Raw genomic sequence first — 23,632 nt, 5'->3', positions numbered from 1 at the left:
CCGAGAAATTAGAGCAAATACGGAGACTTACAAGCAGTCGTTCTTCCCACGCACAATTCGTGAATGGAACAGGGAAGGGGGGATCAGATAGTGGTACAATAAGTACCCTCCGCCACACACCGTAAGGTGGCTCGCGGAGTATAGATGTAGATGTAGATGCGAAACAATGTTCGTAACGGCGCCGCAAGATATGAGAGAAATGTGAGATACTCTCTCGAAAGCTAGTAAGTGAACAATGACCGAACGGCGGTAGACAACGTGTTTTGTAGCCATAAATTTAAACTCATGTCGTAAACTAACCATAACATCGTGATGTGCAATGTATCCCAGAAAAAGGCTGTCAACAACCTGCGTCAGAAATAAAATCACGATAGCTTCATTCACAGTGATTTAAGTGAATCTCTGCGAGCAAACTCCAGGCAGAAAAAATTTTGTCTGAGCGTCAAAATCTAACTGTAATTTCTCGCTAGCAGTGGTTACCTGAAACTATCCTCATACTAGCTACACGGGCTGCCGTGTTGCCGACCAATGAGCAGTCCACGTTGGCATTTGGTTGCACGTTACAGGCTACACAGGCAGACTCAAAAAGGGAGAAAAAAGGCAGAAAGGAAAATAACACCAAATGAAGTCAATATGATGATGAAAATGAATCGGCAAAGAATAAAAAATAAAAAATTATATTTAAACTATTAACTGGATATAAATAATAATCAATCTAATTACGTGGAACCGTTGCTGTTACGCAGCTATGTTTAAAATAATGACAATCTCATTTGGTTAGACGTAGAAATAAAAAAAAAATATCGTCACAGTTGAGAAGATTCGAACCTACGACACGACCGTCTGCATGTGAGGTCACTACGGTAACCACTGTGCTAAGCCACACGAACAGGATGAGTAAGTTTTACAGTACTTGCTAATGCAGTGCTCCCGTCGCAACGATGAATTGCAGCCTTCAAAAATTCGACTTCAAGCAATATCCAAAATTTTCGAATGTGTTTGAATTCCTAAGGGACCAAGCTGCTGAGGTCATCGGTCCCTAGACTTAACACACTACTTAACTAACTTATGCTAAAAACAACACACACAGCCATGCTCTAAGGAGGACACGAACCTCAGGCGGAAGGGGCCGCACAAACCCTGACATGGCGCCTCTGACGGCGTGGCCACGCCGTATCGTGGCAAGCTTACCTAATGTAAGCCGATTTCTGTGATTATGATAACTGTGTATGTGACGCTGACTCGCGTCTTGTACGGAAGTATCCACTGGTGTTTGGTTAGCCCTGTGTGTGAACTGTGTGGGCGTTGTTTTTGGTGTGGTTATCATTTGTGATGAAATACGAAATGAAAGTGCCACAACCATGATTGGGGATCAAAAAACACTGAAAAGAATATGGGACAAGAAACTGGAAGTGAAATGACGAATTGTTGTGGCAGTTTGGCAACGGTGAACGGTTCGGGCGTGACGTTGAGGGCTCTCAGCTGGGACGCATGAAGTAATTTTAGGCGGACTACAGTTTCAATCCCCTCGGAGGTCTGTGTTGGGATTGGTAGTCCATTAACATCGAGTGTCTCCGAGAGAAATGTATGACGGCTGTTACATTTCCTCCAGGCGGACTCTTTAGTCTCTTGCAAGCCACACTCATATGGGGACCACGTTGTCCATTTGTTTTCACCTATTTCCGTCGAAGTGAGGGTATTGTGTTGGAAGGGGCAGGTTTCTTGAAGGTTGTAAGCCTAGGTTTGCCTATTTCGCAAGACAAAATTTCATCTTATCTATTTTTTTACAATTACATTTCAGTACAGCTGTGTCATTATTAATATCAACAACTTACGTTTCATTACTGCTTAACTGGTTTGAATATAAGGCTATCACAGACAAACGTTTAGACGAAGTTCTACGTATAGATGATATGCCTTAGGACAATCGTATTAATTACAATATTTAATTACTACGGCACTCAACACTGCACTAGCTCTAATAATGTGCTAAATAAGTTAACAGTAAGAGGAAAAATCTTGAAACGGTTCCAGTAAATTTTGAACATACCAGCCATAGAGAGAAGTATTTGTACTGACAAATAAATTGACACCGTCAAATTCACAGCGAAGCAACGCTGAATTATTAGAATCTGAAAACAATTTATAATGACTCATTCACTTTCTTTCTTTCTTCTATGCCAGCAAATTCATACAAACGTACAATAACACAATAGACAAGTTGAGAGGACTATTACCATATAAATCTTTTTCATTCGGATACGTTCCCATAGTGAAGGGAGGCTTTACATTAGTTTCTGATCATATCACTACACCGTTGCTTCCACTTTGGTGCAAGGTGACTCACATTAATTTCTTAAATAACAAATAGAAGTTAGCGATTTTTGTATTCTGTTAAATAATAAATTTGAAGCAGTGAAGAACTGGAAATAACAGACGTGATAAGTGTAGTCTACTGGTGCACGCTTGCATATGGCACTCCAATACGATAATAACATTAATGTTAACTAAAGTGAAACTACTATATTATAAACGATGTATGTCTCTGACAGGCTTTATAATGCGAATCGCTGACTGTGTATGACCGCAGAGCCAAAGATACTGCTTCTAGTCTGAAATTGTAGTGTTGGAGTAAGAGAGCGCTGGGCGCACAGTTCTAGGTAGCTGTCTACACTTGTAGGTACATGTGCATGCTGCCTGTGAGTGAAATAGTATGCAGTAGGCTGTTTTTGTGGTGTGCTCAGTGAAGCCACCAAGTGTTAGATTAACGTAGGAATTACGAGAACATGTTAGCAGAAGTCTTGTCACAAGCAAGGTAAAGATGTTAAATAATTATAATTTTCGTTTTACCAGCACGTTAGTATGAGTGAGTTGGCTGATAATTGTCAGTTGTGGAGTAACCCCAGAATGTTCGTAAGATGATTTGACAAAAACGCTAGTTAGATATTTCAATTTTGTAATGTTTCTAAGATTTGTTAAACGAGCTACATGTAATTTGATGATTTGCATTTATGCTGGTTGAATGAGGTTAGATAAAACTTGCTGCATGAATCTCATTGTTCGTGAATCAATTAGTAACTGTGATCTATTTTTTGACCAATGTATGTTCAATTGTCACATGTTATTGAAACGAAAAACTTAACTTTCAATATAATTTTAAAAAGTCAGTCTTAGTAATTCACCACAATCAGTACCGCCTTCCTGTCCAGGTCATGTTTTTCAAAGAAGTTTACTTTTTCTTAAATGTTTTCATTTATCAGCCAAAAGAATTACATGTGAATTTCAAAGTATTATGGCCAGCATTGCATACTGCTGAGGTTGCAGCTACCATACTTTTTTTTGCGAGTGACCAGAAGCTATCGCTTTATACCGTTGCTGCTTTAGAGGTAAGACAATATAAATATTTGTACACACTCGCCATCATTCAGTGTATTCCATACAAAGCATAATAATTTTAATAACTATCCCAAAGTTCTCATTTTAAAAGAACGTTACGCTAACTTTGTTTTTAAAGAACGTTACAATTTATTGGTAGTTATACCGCATATTTTAAATAATATTGCCGTAATTGGAAGTGTAACATAGACTTACATTCTTTAATATAATAGTTAACCAGCAGTTTTGTTATTTCAACCCATACGTAAATTTCTATTAATATTTGACTCTGATTTTTGCTTATGAAATTTCTTAAATGTGTTATACTAAAACATTGTAATGTTTTTAGATCTGGATGTGGTTTCTACTTCACTAGGGCACGATTCTTCTCCTGTAGTCATCCGGTACAGTATTCTTTTTAGAAATATCTGATGGGTGAACTTTTAGTCGTGTAAAGTATAAAAGTAGACAGAGCGATAAACTTTAGTGGAATAAATAACATTCAGATGGTAAACTATTAGTGGCTTGATAGGTACGACTTTGCAGTTAAAAAGTAATTCATACTGGTATTGATGTCTGGGCTAGTTAACGTGAAACGAGGGACAGTGTTCTGTTACTGCTGTCCAGTCAGGGTCTGTGTTCCGTCTGTAATGATCTCGCCCAAGCTCGATGTTTACCCGTATTATTCCTTCTGTCGAAACAGTCTGACACTCATATCCCCGGAATCACATTACGTACTTCTAGGATTTGATCACCTGTTAAACAGAACGTTATTTCAGCTCATAGCAACTTCATGAAATAGCTGTTTAAAGAAAGCCATTTTTACACGAAATTTAGAAATTTGCCTGTGTCATAATTCTGTAGTATGTATTATTTTTAATGTTTCTGAATTTTGGTCCAATACTTGAAAAGGTAAATAGTTTTTGTTTTAGATTTTTACGAGATGCAAAAGTTTCTGAGAGAAATTACTACACATGCAGGAAAATATTTATAATCCAAGATATTAGTTTCTATCTGTTCTTACCGCACCTTGCATCTTGCAGGCCTCCTTTTGCCTCTCCACGTATGACCACGTCCCTCATGGTGAACTTCAGACCTTTTTCGTCCACCACTATTTCCGTTACTTCCAGTGGATCCTGCGGTAACAGTTTGATGCTGGGATCACCTGTCAGGACAAGAATAACCAGTTTCAGCAGCAAGCATATGCTGCAGCCTTTATCTTCACTCTGCATGGACAGACCACTGAGTCCCAACACGAAATATTGTAAATTGTATTTCATTTCACTTTGTACCAGCACTGTGTTTTTCCAAACAGGGTTTCTGTCGCCCATGTGGCTACAAAGACGTAGCGATCCCTCAAATACATCTCTGATAATGACACGTTACCTTCCTTGCTTCTCCTCCACCCACCAACCACACACACACAGGCACACACACACACACACACACACACACACACACACAAAATTAAACTGCCGTCAGAAGCTCGACTATTGAAATAAAGACACATCTACAACAGCATATATGAAAGAAGAACGAGACATCGGGAACCACTACATTATAACATGAGGTATTAGAATCATACCTAGTACAAAGATCAGCATGTGAACTGTTTACCTGTATGTAAAATAATAAAACTGTGGTTCACATAACTATTGTTGTAACAGTTTCCACATACTATGTCTTACAAAAAGTGGCACACAGATCATGTTCCTGTGTACAGAGGTCAGTAGTTTCAGAAAAAAATATAAGTTTATTTCAAAACCGTAAGGTTCGCTTCATCAGTCCTTAAAATATTACAAACACATTTGACAATGATTGTATGTGTATAGTTGTGACTGTTCAATGCACTAAATTTTAATTTTGAAGACGTGTTCACAAAAGGAGTGTGATTTCTCCATAAGATAAGAAGCAGACATTCTAAAAATACTTCAGAAAATGATGTGTACATAAGAGTATTCGATCATTTCGGTAACATAATTTGCTTTGAAACGTAAAATTTGGCGCTAGAATTGATTTAACAACGAAAGATGCTATATTCTCTTCTGTTTGTGAAGCAATGGACGGATTAACAAAAATTTTGTGAATATTTGATATCTTCTTCGATTTAACTAAAGCGTCTGATTTTGGTGATCAGGGGGTAAAGGGAGGATCCACAGGTGCCAGCGCTGACACCAGTACTCTTATATATATATATATATATATATATATATATATATATATATATATACTCCTGGAAATGGAAAAAAGAACACATTGACACCGGTGTGTCAGACCCACCATACTTGCTCCGGACACTGCGAGAGGGCTGTACAAGCAATGATCACACGCACGGCACAGCGGACACACCAGGAACCGCGGTGTTGGCCGTCGAATGGCGCTAGCTGCGCAGCATTTGTGCACCGCCGCCGTCAGTGTCAGCCAGTTTGCCGTGGCATACGGAGCTCCATCGCAGTCTTTAACACTGGTAGCATGCCGCGACAGCGTGGACGTGAACCGTATGTGCAGTTGACGGACTTTGAGCGAGTTCGTATAGTGGGCATGCGGGAGGCCGGGTGGACGTACCGCCGAATTACTCAACACGTGGGGCGTGAGGTCTCCACAGTACATCGATGTTGTCGCCAGTGGTCGGCGGAAGGTGCACGTGCCCGTCGACCTGGGACCGGACCGCAGCGACGCACGGATGCACGCCAAGACCGTAGGATCCTACGCAGTGCCGTAGGGGACCGCACCGCCACTTCCCAGCAAATTAGGGACACTGTTGCTCCTGGGGTATCGGCGAGGACCATTCGCAACCGTCTCCATGAAGCTGGGCTACGGTCCCGCACACCGTTAGGCCGTCTTCCGCTCACGCCCCAACATCGTGCAGCCCGCCTCCAGTGGTGTCGCGACAGGCGTGAATGGAGGGACGAATGGAGACGTGTCGTCTTCAGCGATGAGAGTCGCTTCTGCCTTGGTTCCAATGATGGTCGTATGCGAGTTGGGCGCCGTGCAGGTGAGCGCCACAATCAGGACTGCATACGACCGAACACCCGGCATCATGGTGTGGGGAGCGATCTCCTACACTGGCCGTACACCACTGGTGATCGTCGAGGGGACACTGAATAGTGCACGGTACATCCAAACCGTCATCGAACCCATCGTTCTACCATTCCTAGACCGGCAAGGGAACTTGCTGTTCCAACAGGACAATGCACGTCCGCATGTATCCCGTGCCACCCAACGTGCTCTAGAAGGTGTAAGTCAACTACCCTGGCCAGCAAGATCTCCGGATCTGTCCCCCATTGAGCATGTTTGGGACTGGATGAAGCGTCGTCTCACGCGGTCTGCACGTCGAGCACGAACGCTGGTCCAACTGAGGCGCCACGTGGAAATGGCATGGCAAGCCGTTCCACAGGACTACATCCAGAATCTCTACGATCGTCTCCATGGAAGAATAGCAGCCTGCATTGCTGCGAAAGGTGGATATACACTGTACTAGTGCCGACATTGTGCATGCTCTGTTGCCTGTGTCTATGTGCCTGTGGTTCTGTCAGTGTGATCATGTGATGTATCTGACCCCAGGAATGTGTCAATTGTGTCAATAAAGTTTCCCCTTCCTGGGACAATGAATTCACGGTGTTCTTATTTCAAATTCCAGGAGTATATATATATATATATATATATATATATATATATTTTTTTTTTTTTTTTTTTTTTTTTTTTTTTTTTTTTTTTTTTTTTTTTTGCTGGTGACACTTGCTTGGTACTGAAGGATGTTGATTTTCACAGATGCAACGTATCAAATACTGCACTTCAATACAGCCGTTTCATTAGTAGGTCTCAAAAAACCAAATTCTTTGGTGTTCTGATAAATGCTAAGCTGTCTTGGAAATCCCATGTTCAGGATCTTCTTAACAAACAGAATGCTGCTCTTTTTATCAATACACCAATGTAAGAGCTCAGCTTTGCTTCCTCCCTTTCGCAGAGAGGTTATTTTATAATCTCAGAATGACAGCTTGAGCAATGTGTCGTGTATGTTCGCGAACGTTAACGTTTTTTCTATCGCTGTTGAAGAGTCTGGGGAATCTGACACTGGTCGCTCAATATATATTTTCTTTGATGTCGTTTGTTGGTAACGGTATAAGTTTATTCCGAAGAATTAGCACTTAATAATCAATTAATACTAGGCAGAAATACAGTCTGCATCTTGATCGCGCATTCATCACACTTTTTCGGAGAGGTGTATAGTACTCTGCTGCATCCATTTTCAAGAATCTACAGCACGAATTAAAAAATCTTAGTAGTAATCCTTGTACTTTCTAGTCTAAACTGAAGAACTGCCTCACTGCTTCTATCATCTCGGTGAGTCCCTGGAAAAAATTTAAGCAAATTCCTGTGTTGTTGATCATATCAATATACAGTGCTCGACTGGAGACAGATCTGGTTATCGATCAGGCCAAGGCAACATGTCGGCACGCTGTAGAGCATGTCGAGTTACAATAGTACTATGTGGGCGAGCATTATGCTGTTGGAAAACACCATCTGGAATGCTACTTGTGAGTGGCCAGACTGACGTACGAATTTGCAGTCAGTGTGTATGGGATAACCAAGAGCTTGCTACTTTCATACTAAATCGTGTCCCACACCATAACTCCAGGATCAGGTGCAGTTTGTCTAGCACACAGGCAGGAGTTTGAAAGCCCTGAACTGGCCTCATTGTAACCAACACATGGCCATCACTGACACAGAGGCAGAAGCAGCTTTCATCGCAAGACACAACAGACCTCCACCCTGACCTCCAATGAGTTCTCGCTTGACACCACTGAAGTGACAAATGATGGTCGTTTGGGTTTGGTGGAACGCACACTACAGCCGTCTAATTCGGAGCGGTCGTTGAACTAAACGATTCGTAACGGTTCATTGTGTTACTTTGGTGCCAAAGAAATTGCTGCTGCTAATCTAGTACGATGCGACACAGCCATAATCCGAACAAGATAATCTCTCCTCTCGGTAGCACCACGTGGCCGTCGAAAGCCAGGTCTTCTGCGGCTGTACATTCTCGTGTCCACCGCTGCCAGCAATCGTGTACAATAGCTACATTCCTGCCAAGTCTCTCTGCAGTATTTCAGAAGAATCATCCAGCTTCTCGTAGTCCTACTACATGACCTCGCCCAAACTCAGTGAGGAGTTAACAAGGAATCATTGTCACCTTAAAGGCGTTCTTGACTAACATAAACTCATCACATCCAATCTCAAAGTTAACTAACCCTCACGACCGGTGCAGAGTGTATTTAAAGCAAAACTGATTTGCATCCTCATTGTAGCACTATTAGCGTCACACTTATGCGACTGGTGCGAAATCTGAACAGGCATCATCTTTTAGATGTTGAAACACGCTTACCAACTTTTGTTTATCACACACAACTGCTACCTGGTGTTGCAATTTTTTACCGTCTGTGTATATTCAGCAAGCTGTGGTCTACGTAGGATTCATGTAAATTTTATTTTGCTTGCTACTAACTTTTCTGAAGTTACTTTCAATGTCTGCCTCGTTCCATGACTAAAGAGATTTTCTCTTGACTTTGGCCCTAGAACTTTGGAGCCAGACGAGTAAAATAACGAAATAAACAAAACTGAGCTTAGTGTTTCACAAATCAGTCATTCTGGAAAGGTTTATGTCATTGTTCTCTATACAGATGAGTGAGGAGAAACACAAAAGAAAAATCACAACGCTCCAATAAAAACCATTAAATTATTAATGTCTAAAGAAGAATGTATAAACTACGATTAATGACTTTCGAGACGTTTCGTAGCGTTGTGACATATGGCATTAATTAATACATAGATGCAGTTATAGGTTTGGCAAAGAGAAATAATTTAAATTAAGAGATAAAACCCCATTAAACCAAGTGGCGAGAATGATAAAATTCACATTGAGTCGAGAATGTATAGTGAAATGTACTGAGGAAAAAAAATTATAGAATGCATTTCTTCTGAAAAACGATATACCGTTAGTGCCATTTAAGTAAGAGACAAGAAAAATCAAACAAAATAGGAAAAACACCACTGTCTTAAAAAATTAAAGAATAATATACTTTCATCACTATTTTCAACAAAATATTCAGTTACATATATCTTGTCATTACTTCTAGACACAGTCACAGAGCACTTTTAGACTCACGATCTGCTTCAGCCGCACATCTCACCTATTTTGAACAGACAATGAAAGAAGGAAAAAAACTATACATAAAAAATTTAGAACCTTTAAAAGAACTTGTTCTGATCCCAAGTGAAATAAAGGAAACTGAAAAATACATGTAGTTCATACCGGTAAGCCAGGCAGCAATTGGTAAATTGGTGTGTCCACAACGTGCACTGTCATACTAAACAAGAGAAAATAAAACAGATAATTATATAGGCAAACCAAGTGAAGTCCCACTTTCCCTGCTCCTTACTTTAGGGGCGAACGTTGTCTTTATGTTAGTGCACAACCTGGCAAATTTTCAAATGCATAAATTTAAAACCACTTAAAGTGAAATAGATTTTTTTGAAAATTGTCCTTAGATTCTGTACTTTGATCTATACCTGATATTATTACTATTGTTACTATTTTTAATTTTCAAATAATTCATAATTATCTTTACTGCTGCTAGTATGTTATAGCAATTAATCATCCAGCCCTGACCTCAACTGAGTGGAACCAGTAAAAGCAGAAAATACAGCAAAGCCTTTATATCTATTTGTAATGCATGTCATTATCATTTCCCCATAGCGAGAATGTCACTTTCTTCGGCGCTTTCTGTTGCCTGCCCTCACCTTTCACCAGATAGGGAATTGCAGCGCGACCATTGTTCAGTGCACATTCACTCATGTTTGGATCCTTCTCGCTGCATGCTTTGATGTATTGTGCTGAAACAGAAGGGTCGATCACGATATAAGAACAACATTACTTCGATGTGATAAGATAATAAATTACCATTTTGGTAGTTTGCTGATGCAGATAAACAAGGTTAGAGCATACTGTATATTCAATCCCACTGTCATTTAAAAGGTATTTGCAAAAAAGAAAACAATACATTCAAAACACACCCATTAACAGTTTATCTGAGGGTACTAAACAATTATTACAATTTATAATACCCAGAGGTATAATTTTATTTTCGAAAACATGCACAATTTCTGCCAAAAAATAAGATAATATACGAAACTAAAGAACACAAACTACTGGAAAAATTTTATAATTAGGCACATGTGTTGGATATTATAGACACATCAAAAAAAAGTTTTGCATCTCCGCAGTTCCCCGAACTCCTGAAGATAGACGTTGAATGTGGATATTGTACCATAGACACAGTCCCGTTGACTGTTCAGAGATGTCACTACACCTGGCCAAAGATGTAAATAACCATGCATGGGCAGCGCCTATTAGACGGAGGGGATCTGACATCCATCAGTTCCAGTCATTTCACCAGGATGGTGGTATATGACTCGTGTTGTCTGTAGATCAACAATACCTAGACGGTCAATAAGGCGGTTCGATCGCGCCCACAGTGTTACTTTGTGCTAGGAAGGGCTCTCAACAAGTGAAGTGTCCAGGCGTCTCGGAGTGAACCAAAGCGATGTTGTTTTGTTCGGACATGGAGGAGATACAGAGAGACAGGAACTGTCGATGACATGCCACCATCTGGCCGCCCAAGGGCTACTACTGCAGTGGATGACCGCTACCTACGGGTTAAGGCTCGGAGAACCCTGACAGCAACGCCACCATGTTGAATCACGCTTTCTGTGCAACCACAGGACGTCGTGTTACGACTTAAACTATGCGCAGTAGACTGCATGATGCGCAACTTCACTCCCGACGTCTATGGCGAGGTCCGTCTTTGCAACCACGACACCATGCAACGCGGTACAAATGGGCCTAACAACATGCCGAATGCACCGCTCAGGATTGGCGTCACGTTCTCCTCACCAATGAGTATCACATATGCCTTCAACGAGGCAATCGTTGGAGACATGTTTGGAGGCAATCCGGTCAGGCTGAACGGCTTAGATACACTGTCCAGCGAGAGCAGCATGGTGGAGGTTCCCTGCTGTTTTGGGATGACATTATGTGGGGCCGACGTACGCCGTTGGTGGTCATGGAAGGCGCCATAACGGCTGTATGATACGTGAATGCCATCCTCCGACCGACAGTGCAACCATATCGGCAGCATATTGGCGAGACATTCGTCTTCATGGACGATAATTCGCTCGCCCATCGTGCACGTCTTGTGAATGTCTTCCTTCAGGATAACAACATCGATCGACTAGAGTGACCAGCATGTTCTCCAGACATGAACCTTATCGAACATGCCCGGGATAGGTTGAAAAGGGCTATTTACGGATGACGTGCCCACTAACAACTCTGATGGATCTACGCCGAATCACCGTTGACTAGTGGGACAATCTGGATCAAGAGTGGCTTGATGAGCTTGTGGATATTAAGCCATGACGAATACAGGCATGCATCAATGCAAGAGGACGTGCTACTGGGTATTAGAGGTACCGGTGTGTACAGCAATGTGGACCACCACCTCTGAAGGTCTCGCTGTATTGTAGTATAACATGCAACGTGTCGTTTTCATGAGCAATTAAAATGGCGGAAATGATGTTTATGTTGAGCTCAATTCCAATTTTCTGTACAGTTTCTCATACTCTCGGAACTGAGGTGATGCAAAACGTTCTTTGACGTGTGTATATGTTTAATACAGTATTCATACGTTGGAATGAACCAACAACTATCTTAAATTTAATCAGTCTCTATGGTTAAAGAGACTCTGTAACTTGAATATAAGATGAAGCTACGGCCACAAATTATAACTGGATAAACTTTGTATTGCAAATTCGTGACTAAGTTTGTATTTAGAAAAAACAGATCATGAGAACTGTAAGCACCATACTGAATATATAACGAGTGCCTGGAAGAATAAGTTTGTAATTGCTTAAAAGCTAAACAAGACAACAGTCATTAAAGCAAGTTGTAGCTTTATGTAAAAGATCAAAATTAAATTTGCCAAAGCAATTGACATAACGATAAACAAATTTATATTGTCAGGGGGCAATGTGCTAAGAATTAGGTGGAGGTCTCTTACATGTTGGTGAGAATTAAACAAACAAAAAAAACCAACCGTGGACGTATACTAGTCTTCAGTCCAGACGTTCATGTCGCTTTGCTGTTAGCAAACTTAAGACGAACAATCTTGAAGGATCACTTGATGCATAACAAATCTGGATTGATCGCTCACCTGGAGACTAAATATACGTACTTTCGATTACTAAAAATTGAAACAGGCTGCTAAATTTATATTTTTAAATTAAAACTCTGCTGACATTGTCACCAAACTGACTGACCGTATTGATCCCTGGCTGTGAGATTTGTAAGTACTCAGCACTTAGCTGAGACTGGTGTGAACATAGAACTCGCTAGCTCAAATACTATTCGTTTCTTTCGTCAGGTCTTTAGGACTTAGGAGGTTTATGCACCATGGGTAAGGGTTTCTGGAGACGTTGCTGACTTTCTGTAAATTACTGGGACATTAATATTCAACGTGGATTGAAACGATATTGGGAATAACTCCCTGATGAAACCCCAGCAACAGGTTCAGGCTACTGGTCATGCCCAGCAACGTCTGTGTACACATCTTGATACATGTAGTTTTGGACATGCAAACAACGCCAGGGAGATTAGCAAATGAACTGTTTGTACTACATTTTATTTGGAGACACTTTAGGAAAACTCTAGAGTTATCATAATTGTTACGAAGAAAATAAGACCCAATAGAATTAAAATATGATCACATTTTTTATTCATAAGAAATAGGCTGACCAAAATGAAGTTGTAAAATTTCTAGTAAACACGAAAATTCGAAACAATATTCTAGGTATTGAAAAAATCTCAGAATATACATCAAGACTTCTCTTAAAAAGTAAAGAAATGTATTATATAGGAATCATTAGTGTCGATGTACAAAAATGAGCATATTCTGATGAAAAGGTGGAAGACCAATATAAAGAGATACGGAAGTTGGTAAGTGATAGGAAAGCTTGCAAGATCGTGCTTGGGGGGTTTAGTGTGGGACTATGACAAAAACAAAATTATTGAGAGTGTAGTTTTGGAGCTAGCCCAGAAGCACCTTATGTTTGTCATCAAATATACATCCAGAATAATACAAATGATAATGGACTTGTGTATAATTGAACAGAAATAATGTGTAAGTGCACATAGCATATGAGGTGTTCCGCATCATACAATGGTCCTTAACAACTTCTGAATTCCACTGTAGCATGGAGATGCAGACAGAGAATAGAAACAAAGCTGAAAAGGAACAGACTCATCCGGTGAAAAGTCAGATATACCTTCAACGACAATATAAGTATAGGGACATATACTCACATTAAAGCACGTGCTAAAATAAAGATAAAAGTGTGGGAAGATACGCTGAAGGTTTCGTAAACGAAACGATTGAAAATGGTACTACTTACAGCAAAACAGAAACTTCAGTAACGTTAAGAAGGCCCAAGGCACAATAACAAACAGAGTAATTTGGATAATCTTTTGAAAATTTTCTTCAATGTTTGTATAGTTCAACATACAGATCAGGCGCACTAAACACTGCAAAAATAATTCCGGAAACTATGACATAAGAGGAGCTTGAAGCCGCCCGATGCGCAGGGAAGAGTAAAAGTACTATGATATGAGAAATTTAGCTGAAATGACTGAAGTTGAAGCAAAACTAATACAAAAAGTCCTGCAAAATAATGTAAAGAATTTCTCAAGGCTAAGACTTCCTATCATACTCGTATTTGGGGAAATTTTGTAATTATGTTAGTTCAAAAGGAAGGCTGCAGACACGATACAAGAAATGTAGAAATGTCATCTTCCTGTCAGTAATTTACTAGGTATACGGTAAAATTGTAATCAGCTATAAAAGAGATATGAGTATCGATTCTGCTTTATCTGGGATTAGGAGTTTTAAAGAAAGATTTGTCATAGTTCCAACAAACGTGAAACTAACAGCTTGGGAAAAGACGCATAGATTCAAGCTTTGTTAGTACACGGAAGATTGTATAAGCCAATGCTGTGTTGCAGTTTCTATAAGAATTCATCCATATAGTGTGAAATACATGTTTCTGAGAAGACTCACACAAAGAATTCTACTTGACAACTTTACAGCAGGTACGCAAATTGTTAAAATTGGAAAATCAAGAAGTGATTTCGATTAAGGAAACGTGATACATGAAGCACTTCTGTTAGAACATGACATTGTCTTCTTTTTCATCAGCGCAGATCAACATGAACAACGATTCGTAGAATCTGATCTATATCTACATCTGCATACAGCTCCCTACTCCACCATCCAGTTAATTACCTTTCTTGTTCCTTCGCAAATGGAGCGAGAGGAAAACGAGTGTCTATATGCTCCTGTACGAACCATGATCCCTCTTGTCTTGTTTTCGTGATCCTTTTGCGGAATTTATGATGGTGGCAGTAGGATCCTTCTGCAGTCTATCACAAATTCAGATTTTCTGAACTTTATTAATGGCGTTTCACGAAAAGAACGTCTTCCCATTTCAGTTCACGGGTTACTCCCGTAATACCTCTATGTATTGTTTGGAACTAGTGTCCAAATCAATTATAACGCTACTACAATAATTTACAAAGAACACATGTTGTCAGTAAAGCCAAATAACCAACGTACGAATTTTTAGTGTTCAGAGTAAATGAAGACAGTGCTTCCATGGACAAGAAAATATATAAACCCTTTAGTGGGAATGGGATGAAGCGCTTTTGGTGAACTAAACAGAGGATTTGGCAGTATGTATCTGACGCCTATGAAACTGAAAGATTACAGAGTTTGCATATTTTAAAAATACTTGATTTCTCGGTGAGAGATGAATTCTTAGTTTGCATAATATTTCAAATTTGAGCAGCGGAAAACAATGAAGTCACAGAAATAGACATAGCTGCAGCGGAAGTCTGTAGTTAAAATCATAATGAAACTGAAAAGGACTTGTAATCAGGGCGTTAGAAACTACATGACCATCGAAGTTCTTTCCTAGATACCAACATATAATAAAAGTGAGACGTTTGCCCACATACCAGTAGGTAGATAACAATAGGAAACAAGCAGGGACAACGTGGGTGAATACAGTTGACTGCCCTCAAAAGCTAGCAAAAGACTTGTAACAGACATGTAGATAACGAAATGAATAATGATGATATTGAAATATGATTTCTCTAATCCAAGTCTCGAGGTAATATCTACTTGTAAATACGTTATACATATAGACTTATAAATCAGGTCCTTTTTTCTGAATGAAAAGAAGAAGGTCATTTGGAAATTTCACATAAGGGTATTGCTACTTACATTCATACTGGAATATACGTGGGTCAATGCCAGCCATAGCCACCTAAGAAACAGTATGATTACAGAATAGACTATTATTAGCACGGCACCAAGTATCAGCAAATATTAGTGTTACTCTGGATATCCACACTAGACTCGCATTCGGGAGGACGACGGTTCAAACCCGCGTCCGGCCATCCTGATTTAGGTTTTCCGTGATTTCCCTAAATCGCTCCAGGCAAATGCTGGGATGGTTCCTTTCAAAGGGCACGGCCGACTTCCTTCCCCGTCCTTCCCTAATCTAATGAGACCGATAACCTCGCTGATTGGTCTCCTCCCCCAAAACAACCCAACCCCAACCCTTACTCTGGATATTCTTGTGTCCAGAATTTAATACATTATTATAGGATAACCACCTTACGCCTCACTCCCTGCAGTGGTAAGGTGGCAAATGTTCCTCAATAGAGGTAGCTCCACCATTGGTTCACCCACATCGAAAGAGGCCAGTCCAACATTAGGTTCCGGAAGAGGGTCAACTTTCTTTCCAGTAGTTATAAGGGAATCAGTGTGGTTGATTGACTGATCTGGTCCTATAACATCAGTCAATGTGACCTCTTTATGTTGATACTGCAAACAGCGGAAAGGATGGGGGAGCTACAGCCACTGTATTTCCTGACAGCAAGCGTCTCAACTGTGTGATACAATGGTGATAGCATCATCGCAGGGAAAATATTGCGGAGGCGGTATAGTCCCAGTCATCGGTCGTGGCGAAGTGGATCCAGCTTACCGAAACGCCGTCAGGCATGGCCAGATCTTGGATGTGTGACCGTCCACGTACACCGCACGCTTTTGGCAGAGGGGCCGGGAGGGATGGTGGCGCAAAGCCCTTGTACACCAATCGTTGCGCCAGTGTCCTGGATTAAATTCCAAAACCTCTCCGCAGTGTCTCATAAAGTTAGGCAATGCGACACTGTTCACTGTGATCCGTCCGTCGTATGGGGACGTTAAGCTCAGCGGACGAGTTAGTGAACTTTGAGACGTGTAGGCTCTGTGTGGGCCACAGGTTTCACAGTCTCACTGCTCTAATCATTTCCAACACACGCACACGCACACACACACTCACTTTACAGTCACTTACACGAAACAGATACACTTATCATACTTCGTGAAGGGAAGGCGCCTGCAAGCTCGAGGGACGGGGAAAACCTTCCCAGTTAGGCGGCTAAACCTGCACTGCATAGTCTTTCAGCTATTCGTGCCATATTACTTTACTAGTATAGTCCCAAGTTGATATCTCCGCGGGATCTATCCTGGAGGATGTTGTCATCACAGGCAAAAATTTTTCTTATGCAGGTTGTAGAATGGAATGTCACATCCAATAGGACTGGGACGGTATAAGACGTGTAATCAGGAGTGGATATCTTGAAGGTAGATTAGTCATCAGTCTTCTGACTGGTTTGAAGCGTCGCGCTACGAATTCCTCTCCTGTGGCAACCTCTTCATCTCAGAGTGGCAATTGCACCCTACTTTCTCAATTATTTGCTGGACGTATTCCTATCTCTCTCTTCTTCTACAGGTTTTACCCTCTAACTCCAGTCTCCTGATGTCTTCACACACGTTCTGTCATCCTGTTCCTTCTTCTTGTCAGTGTTTTACACATATTCCTTTCCTCATGGATTCTGCGGAGAATCTCCTTATTTCTTACCTTATCAGACAACCCGATTTTGAACATTCTTCTATAGTATCTCGTCTCATAGGATTCGATTCTCTTCTGTTCTGTTTTTCCTAGGGTCCATATCTCACTACAGTACAATGCTGTGTTCCAAACCTCATTCACAGAAATCTCTTCCTCAAATTAAAACCTATGTTTGGCACTTGCAGACTCTCTTGGCCAGGAATGACTATTTTGCCAGTCCTACACTTCTGTTTATGTCCTCCTTGCTCCGTCCATCATAGGTTATTTTGCTGCCTAGGTAGCAGAATTACTTAACTTCAATACTAAATAACTCTGACACGGAGCAACGTATCGAGTTTCTGTTTCTTAATAATTATTTCTAAGCAAAAAATTCCCTGCAACACACTTACAGGCTTTTCATAGTGTTTCTGATCACCCTGTATATGCCTTCGACAAAATGTTTAAAAATATTTATGATAAGGTAAAGGAAACTATTCAGACGATCAAACGCGACAAAAATTTAATTGTGATGAGGGGCTGGAAATCGAAAGCAGGAAAAGGACGATATGGAAAACTGCAGAACATGGACTAGGGAAAGGAATGAAAGATGAAGCCGCTTAGAAGATATTTGCACCGAACTTATTTCTGTCATAACGAACAGTCGGTTTACGAATCATAAATGAATCTTGTGTACTCGGGTGAGACATGAATAAATCGTAAGTTTTCACATGGATTACATACACTGAAGCGCCAAAGAAACTCATATAGGCATGCCTTTTCAAATACAGAGATATGTAAACAGGCAGAATACGGCGCTGCAGTCGGCAACGCCTGTATAAGACAAGTGTCTCACGCAGTTGTTAGATGGGTTACTGCTGCTACAATGGCAAGTTATCAAGATTTAATTGAGTTTGAACGCGGCACACGGGCGATGGGACACAGAATCTCACATATAGCGAAGAAGTGGGGATTTTCCCGTACGACGATTTCACGAGGATACTGTATCAGGACTCCAGTATAACATCATATCTCCGACAGCGCTGCGACCGGGAAAAGATCCTGCTAAAACCGGACCAACGAGGACCGAAGAGAGTAATTTATCGTGCCAGAAGTGCAACCCTTCGGCAAATTGCAGCAGATTTTAATTCTGGGCCATCAGCAAGTGTCAGTGTACGAACCATTCAGCGAATCAACGATATGGGCTTTCGGAGTAGAAGGCCCACTCTTGTACCCTTGATGACTCACGACACAAAGCTTAAGCCTCGCATGGGCCCGTCAACACCGACATTGGACTGCTAATTACTGGAAACATGTTGCCTGGTCGGACAAGTTTCGTTTCAAATTGTACCGAGTGGATGGATTTGTGTAGGTATGGAGACAACCTCATGAATCCATGGACCTTGCATGTCTGCAGGGGAGTGTTCAAGCTGGTGGAGGCTCTATAATGGTGTGGGGCGTGTGCAGTTGGAGTGATATGGGACCCGTGATACGCGTGGATACGACACTGGCAAGTGACACGTACATAAGCATGCTGTTTGATCACCTGAATCATTTCATGTCCATAGTGCATGCCGACGGACTTGAGCAATTCCATCAGGACAATGCGACACCTCTCACGTCCAGAATTGCTGCAGAGTGGCTGCAGCAACACTCTTGTGGGTTTAATCACTTCCCCTGGCCATCAAACTCCACAAACATGAACGTCATTCAGCACATCTTGGATGCCTTTCAACGTGCTGTTCAGAAGAGATCTGCACTCCATCGTACTCTTACAGAATTATGGACAGCCCTGCAGGGTTCATGGTGTCATTTCCCTCCAGCACTACTTCAGACATTATTCGAGTCAATGCCACGACTTGTTGCGGCATTTATGCGTGCTCGCGGGGACCTACACGATATTAGGCAGGTGTACCAGTTTCTTTGGCTCTTCAGTGTAGTTGTAAAACAGAGATTGCATGCATGACATGGAGCCATGAACCATGGACCTTGCCGTTGGTGGGGAGGCTTGTGTGCCTCAGCGATACAGATAGCCGTACCGTAGGTACAACCACAACGGAGGGATATCTGTTGAGAGGCCAGACAAACGTGTGGTTCCTGAAGAGGGGCAGCAGCCTTTTCAGTAGTTGCAAGGGCAACAGTCTGGATGATTGACTGATCTGGCCTTGTAATATTAACCAAAACGGCCTTGCTGTGCTGGTACTGCGAACGGCTGAAAGCAAGGGGAAACTACGGCCGTAATTTTTCCCGAGGGCATGCAGCTTTACTGTATGATTAAATGATGATGGCGTCCTCTTGGATAAAATATTCCGGAGGTAAAATAGTCCCCCATTCGGATCTCCGGGCGGGGACTACTCAGGAGGACGTCATTATCAGGAGAAAGAAAACTGGCGTTCTACGGATCGGAGCGTGGAATGTCAGATCCCTTAATCGGGCAGGTAGGTTAGAAAATTTAAAAAGGGAAATGGCTAGGTTAAAGTTAGATATAGTGGGGATTAGTGAAGTTCGGTGACAGGAGGAACAAGACTTCTGGTCAGGTGACTACAGGGTTATAAACACAAAGTCAAATAGGGGTAATGCAGGAGTAGGTTTAATAATGAATAGGAAAATAGGAATGCGGGTAAGCTACTACAAACAGCATAGTGAACGCATTATTGTGGCCAAGATAGATAGGAAGCCCACACCTACTACAGTAGTACAAGTTTATATGCCAACTAGCTCTGCAGATGACGAAGAAATTGAAGAAATCTATGATGAAATAAAAGAAATTATTCAGATAGTGAAGGGAGACGAAAATTTAATAGTCATGGGTGACTGGAATTCGAGTGTAGGAAAAGGGAGAGAAGGAAACGTAGTAGGTGAATATGGATTGGGGCTAAGAAATGAAAGAGGAAGCCGCCTGGTAGAATTTTGCACACAGCACAACTTAATCATAGCTAACACTTGGTTTAAGAATCATGATAGAAGGTTGTATACATGGAAGAACCCTGGAGATACTAAAAGGTATCAGATAGATTATATAATGGTAAGACAGAGATTTAGGAACCAGGTTTTAAATTGTAAGACATTTCCAGGGGCAGATGTGGACTCTGACCACAATTTATTGGTTATGACCTGTAGATTAAAACTGAAGAAACTGCAAAAAGGTGGGAATTTAAGGAGATGGGACCTGGATAAACTGAAAGAACCAGAGGTTGTAGAGAGTTTCAGGGAGAACATAAGGGAACAATTGACAGGAATGGGGGAAAGAAATACAGTAGAAGAAGAATGGGTAGCTTTGAGGGATGAAGTAGTGAAGGCAGCAGAGGATCAAGTACGTAAAAAGAAGAGGGCTGGTAGAAATCCTTGGGTAACAGAAGAAATATTGAATTTAATTGATGAAAGGAGAAAATATAAAAATGCAGTAAATGAAGCAGGCAAAAAGGAATACAAACGTCTCAAAAATGAGATCGACAGGAAGTGCAAAATGGCTAAGCAGGCATAGCTAGAGGACAAATGTAAGGATGTAGAGGCTTATCTCACTAGGGGTAAGATAGATACTGCCTACAGGAAAATTAAAGAGACCTTTGGAGATAAGAGAACCACTTGGATGAACATCAAGAGCTCAGATGGAAACCCAGTTCTAAGCAAAGAAGGGAAAGCAGAAAGGTGGAAGGATTATATAGAGGGTCTATACAAGGGCAATGCACTTGAGGACAATATTATGGAAATGGAAGAGGATGTAGACGAAGATGAAATGGGAGATACGATACTGCGTGAAGAGTTTGACAGAGCACTGAAAGACCTGAGTCGAAACAAGGCCCCCGGAGTAGACAACATTCCATTGGAACTACTGACGGCCTTGGGAGAGCCAGTCCTGACAAAACTCTACCATCTGGTGAGCAAGATGTATGAAACAGGCGAAATACCCTCAGACTTCAAGAAGAATATAATAATTCCAATCCCAAAGAAAGCAGGTGTGGACAGATGTGAAAATTACCGAACAATCAGTTTAATAAACCACAGCTGCAAAATACTAACACGAATTCTTTACAGACGAATGGAAAAACTAGTAGAAGCCGACCTCGGGGAAGATCAGTTTGGATTCCGTAGAAATGTTGGAGCACGTGAGGCAATACTGACCTTACGACTTATCTTAGAAGAAAGATTAAGGAAAGGCAAACCTACGTTTCTAGCATTTGTAGACTTAGAGAAAGCTTTTGACAATGTTGACTGGAATACACTCTTTCAAATTCTAAAGGTGGCAGGGGTAAAATACAGGGAGCGAAAGGCTATTTACAATTTGTATAGAAACCAGATGGCAGTTATAAGAGTCGAGGGACATGAAACAGAAGCAGTGGTTGGGAAGGGAGTAAGACAGGGTTGTAGCCTCTCCCCAATGCTATTCAATCTGTATATTGAGCAAGCAGTAAAGGAAACAAAAGAAAAATTCGGAGTAGGTATTAAAATCCATAGAGAAGAAATAAAAACTTTGAGGTTCGCCGATGACATTGTAATTCTGTCAGAGACAGCAAAGGACTTGGAAGAGCAGTTGAACGGAATGGATAGTGTCTTGAAGGGAGGATATAAGATGAACATCAACAAAAGCAAAACGAGGATAATGGAATGTAGTCGAATTAAGTCGGTTGATGTTGAGGGTATTAGATTAGGAAATGAGACGCTTAAAGTAGTAAAGGAGTTTTGCTATTTGGGGAGCAAAATAACTGATGATGGTCGAAGTAGAGAGGATATAAAATGTAGACTGGCAATGGCAAGGAAAGCGTTTCTGAAGAAGAGAAATTTGTTAACATCGAGTATAGATTTAAGTGTCAGGAAGTCATTTCTGAAAGTATTTGTATGGAGTGTAGCCATGTATGGAAGTGAAACATGGATGGTAAATAGTTTGGACAAGAAGAGAATAGAAGCTTTCGAAATGTGGTGCTACAGAAGAATGCTGAAGATTAGATGGGTAGATCATATAACTAATGAGGAAGTATTGAATAGGATTGGGGAGAAGAGAAGTTTGTGGCACAACTTGACCAGAAGAAGGGATCGGTTGGTAGGACATGTTCTGAGGCATCAAGGGATCACCAGTTTAGTATTGGAGGGCAGCGTGGAGGGTAAAAATCGTAGGGGGAGACCAAGAGATGAATACACTAAGCAGATTCAGCAGGATGTAGGTTGCAGTAGGTACTGGGAGATGAAGAAGCTTGCACAGGATAGAGTAGCATGGAGAGCTGCATCAAACCAGTCTCAGGACTGAAGACCACAACAACAACAACTTGTCAAGCAGGACACTACTAATGCTGTATCTGAACATTACTGGTTTGTTTTTCCTATACATCAGCATTAACTTACATGTTTCTACATTTAAAGCTTGCTGTAATTCATCGCAATAACTAGAAATTTTTTCTAAGTCATCTTGTATCCTCCTAGAGTTACTCATCTTCGATACCTTTCTTCGCACCACAACATCATCAGCAAACAACCGCCGACTGCTCCTCATCCAGTCGGCCAAAACATTTATGTATACAGAGGACAACAGCGGTTGTATCACACTTCCCTGGAGAACTCCTGACGATATCCTTGTGTCTTATGAACGCTCGAGGATAATATACTGGGTTCTATAACTTAAGAACTGTTCGCGACACTCACATATCTGTGAACCTCTTCCATATGCTCTTTAATAGCCTGCACTGTGGCATCATGTCAAACGCTTTCCGGAAATCTGGAAAGACAGAATCTGCTTGTTGCTCTTCATCCATAGTTCGCAGCATACCATGTGAGAAAAGGACGAGCTGTTTTAGAACGACGTTCTCAAAAACCGCGCTGATTCGTAGCCATAAGCTTCTCGGTCTCAAGAATTTTTTTATATGCGAATTCAGAATATGTCAAAATAATCTGCACCAAACAGATGTTAGATATACTGGTCTGTAATTCTGTGGATTCGTTCTTTTGTCCATCTTATATGCAGGAGTTGCTTGCGTTTTTTTTTCCTTTTTTTTCCAATCGCTTGGGACTTTCTGCTGGACGAGAGATTCGCAATAAATGCAAGCTAGGTAAGATGCCATTGCCACAGAGTACTCTTTGTAAAACGGAATTGGGATTCTTTCCGGACTTGGTGACTTATCTGAAGTCCTTGAAGTAACCGATTTGGAATAGTTCGTGGTGTTGCTTTGTTGCTGCAAAGACGTTCTGGACTAACATCAGCTCACCACGTCCAATCCCAAAGGTAACT

The 23,632-nt window shown here is 41.2% G+C and overlaps 1 protein-coding gene across 3 annotated transcripts in view; it reads right to left on the bottom strand.

Moving 5' to 3' along the window:
- Window positions 1-23,632, bottom strand: part of LOC126161832 (protein takeout-like) — a 181,677-nt gene that overhangs the window by 43,903 nt on the left and 114,142 nt on the right. For 2 of the 3 annotated variants that reach the window (XM_049917936.1, XM_049917937.1), the window contains exons 2-3: window positions 10,174-10,266; window positions 4,405-4,540 (exon numbers count right to left, since the gene is read on the bottom strand). In XM_049917936.1, the coding sequence (XP_049773893.1) occupies window positions 4,405-4,540; window positions 10,174-10,266 (229 nt within the window). The remainder of the gene's footprint in view (window positions 1-4,404; window positions 4,541-10,173; window positions 10,267-23,632) is intronic. The other variant, XM_049917938.1, reaches the window with a different exon arrangement.

Source organism: Schistocerca cancellata, chromosome 2 (assembly GCF_023864275.1).
Source record: "Schistocerca cancellata isolate TAMUIC-IGC-003103 chromosome 2, iqSchCanc2.1, whole genome shotgun sequence".
Taxonomy (NCBI): domain Eukaryota; kingdom Metazoa; phylum Arthropoda; class Insecta; order Orthoptera; family Acrididae; genus Schistocerca; species Schistocerca cancellata.
The sequence above is the reverse complement of the archived record's forward strand: the minus strand, read 5'-3'. Positions and strand labels throughout refer to the sequence as shown.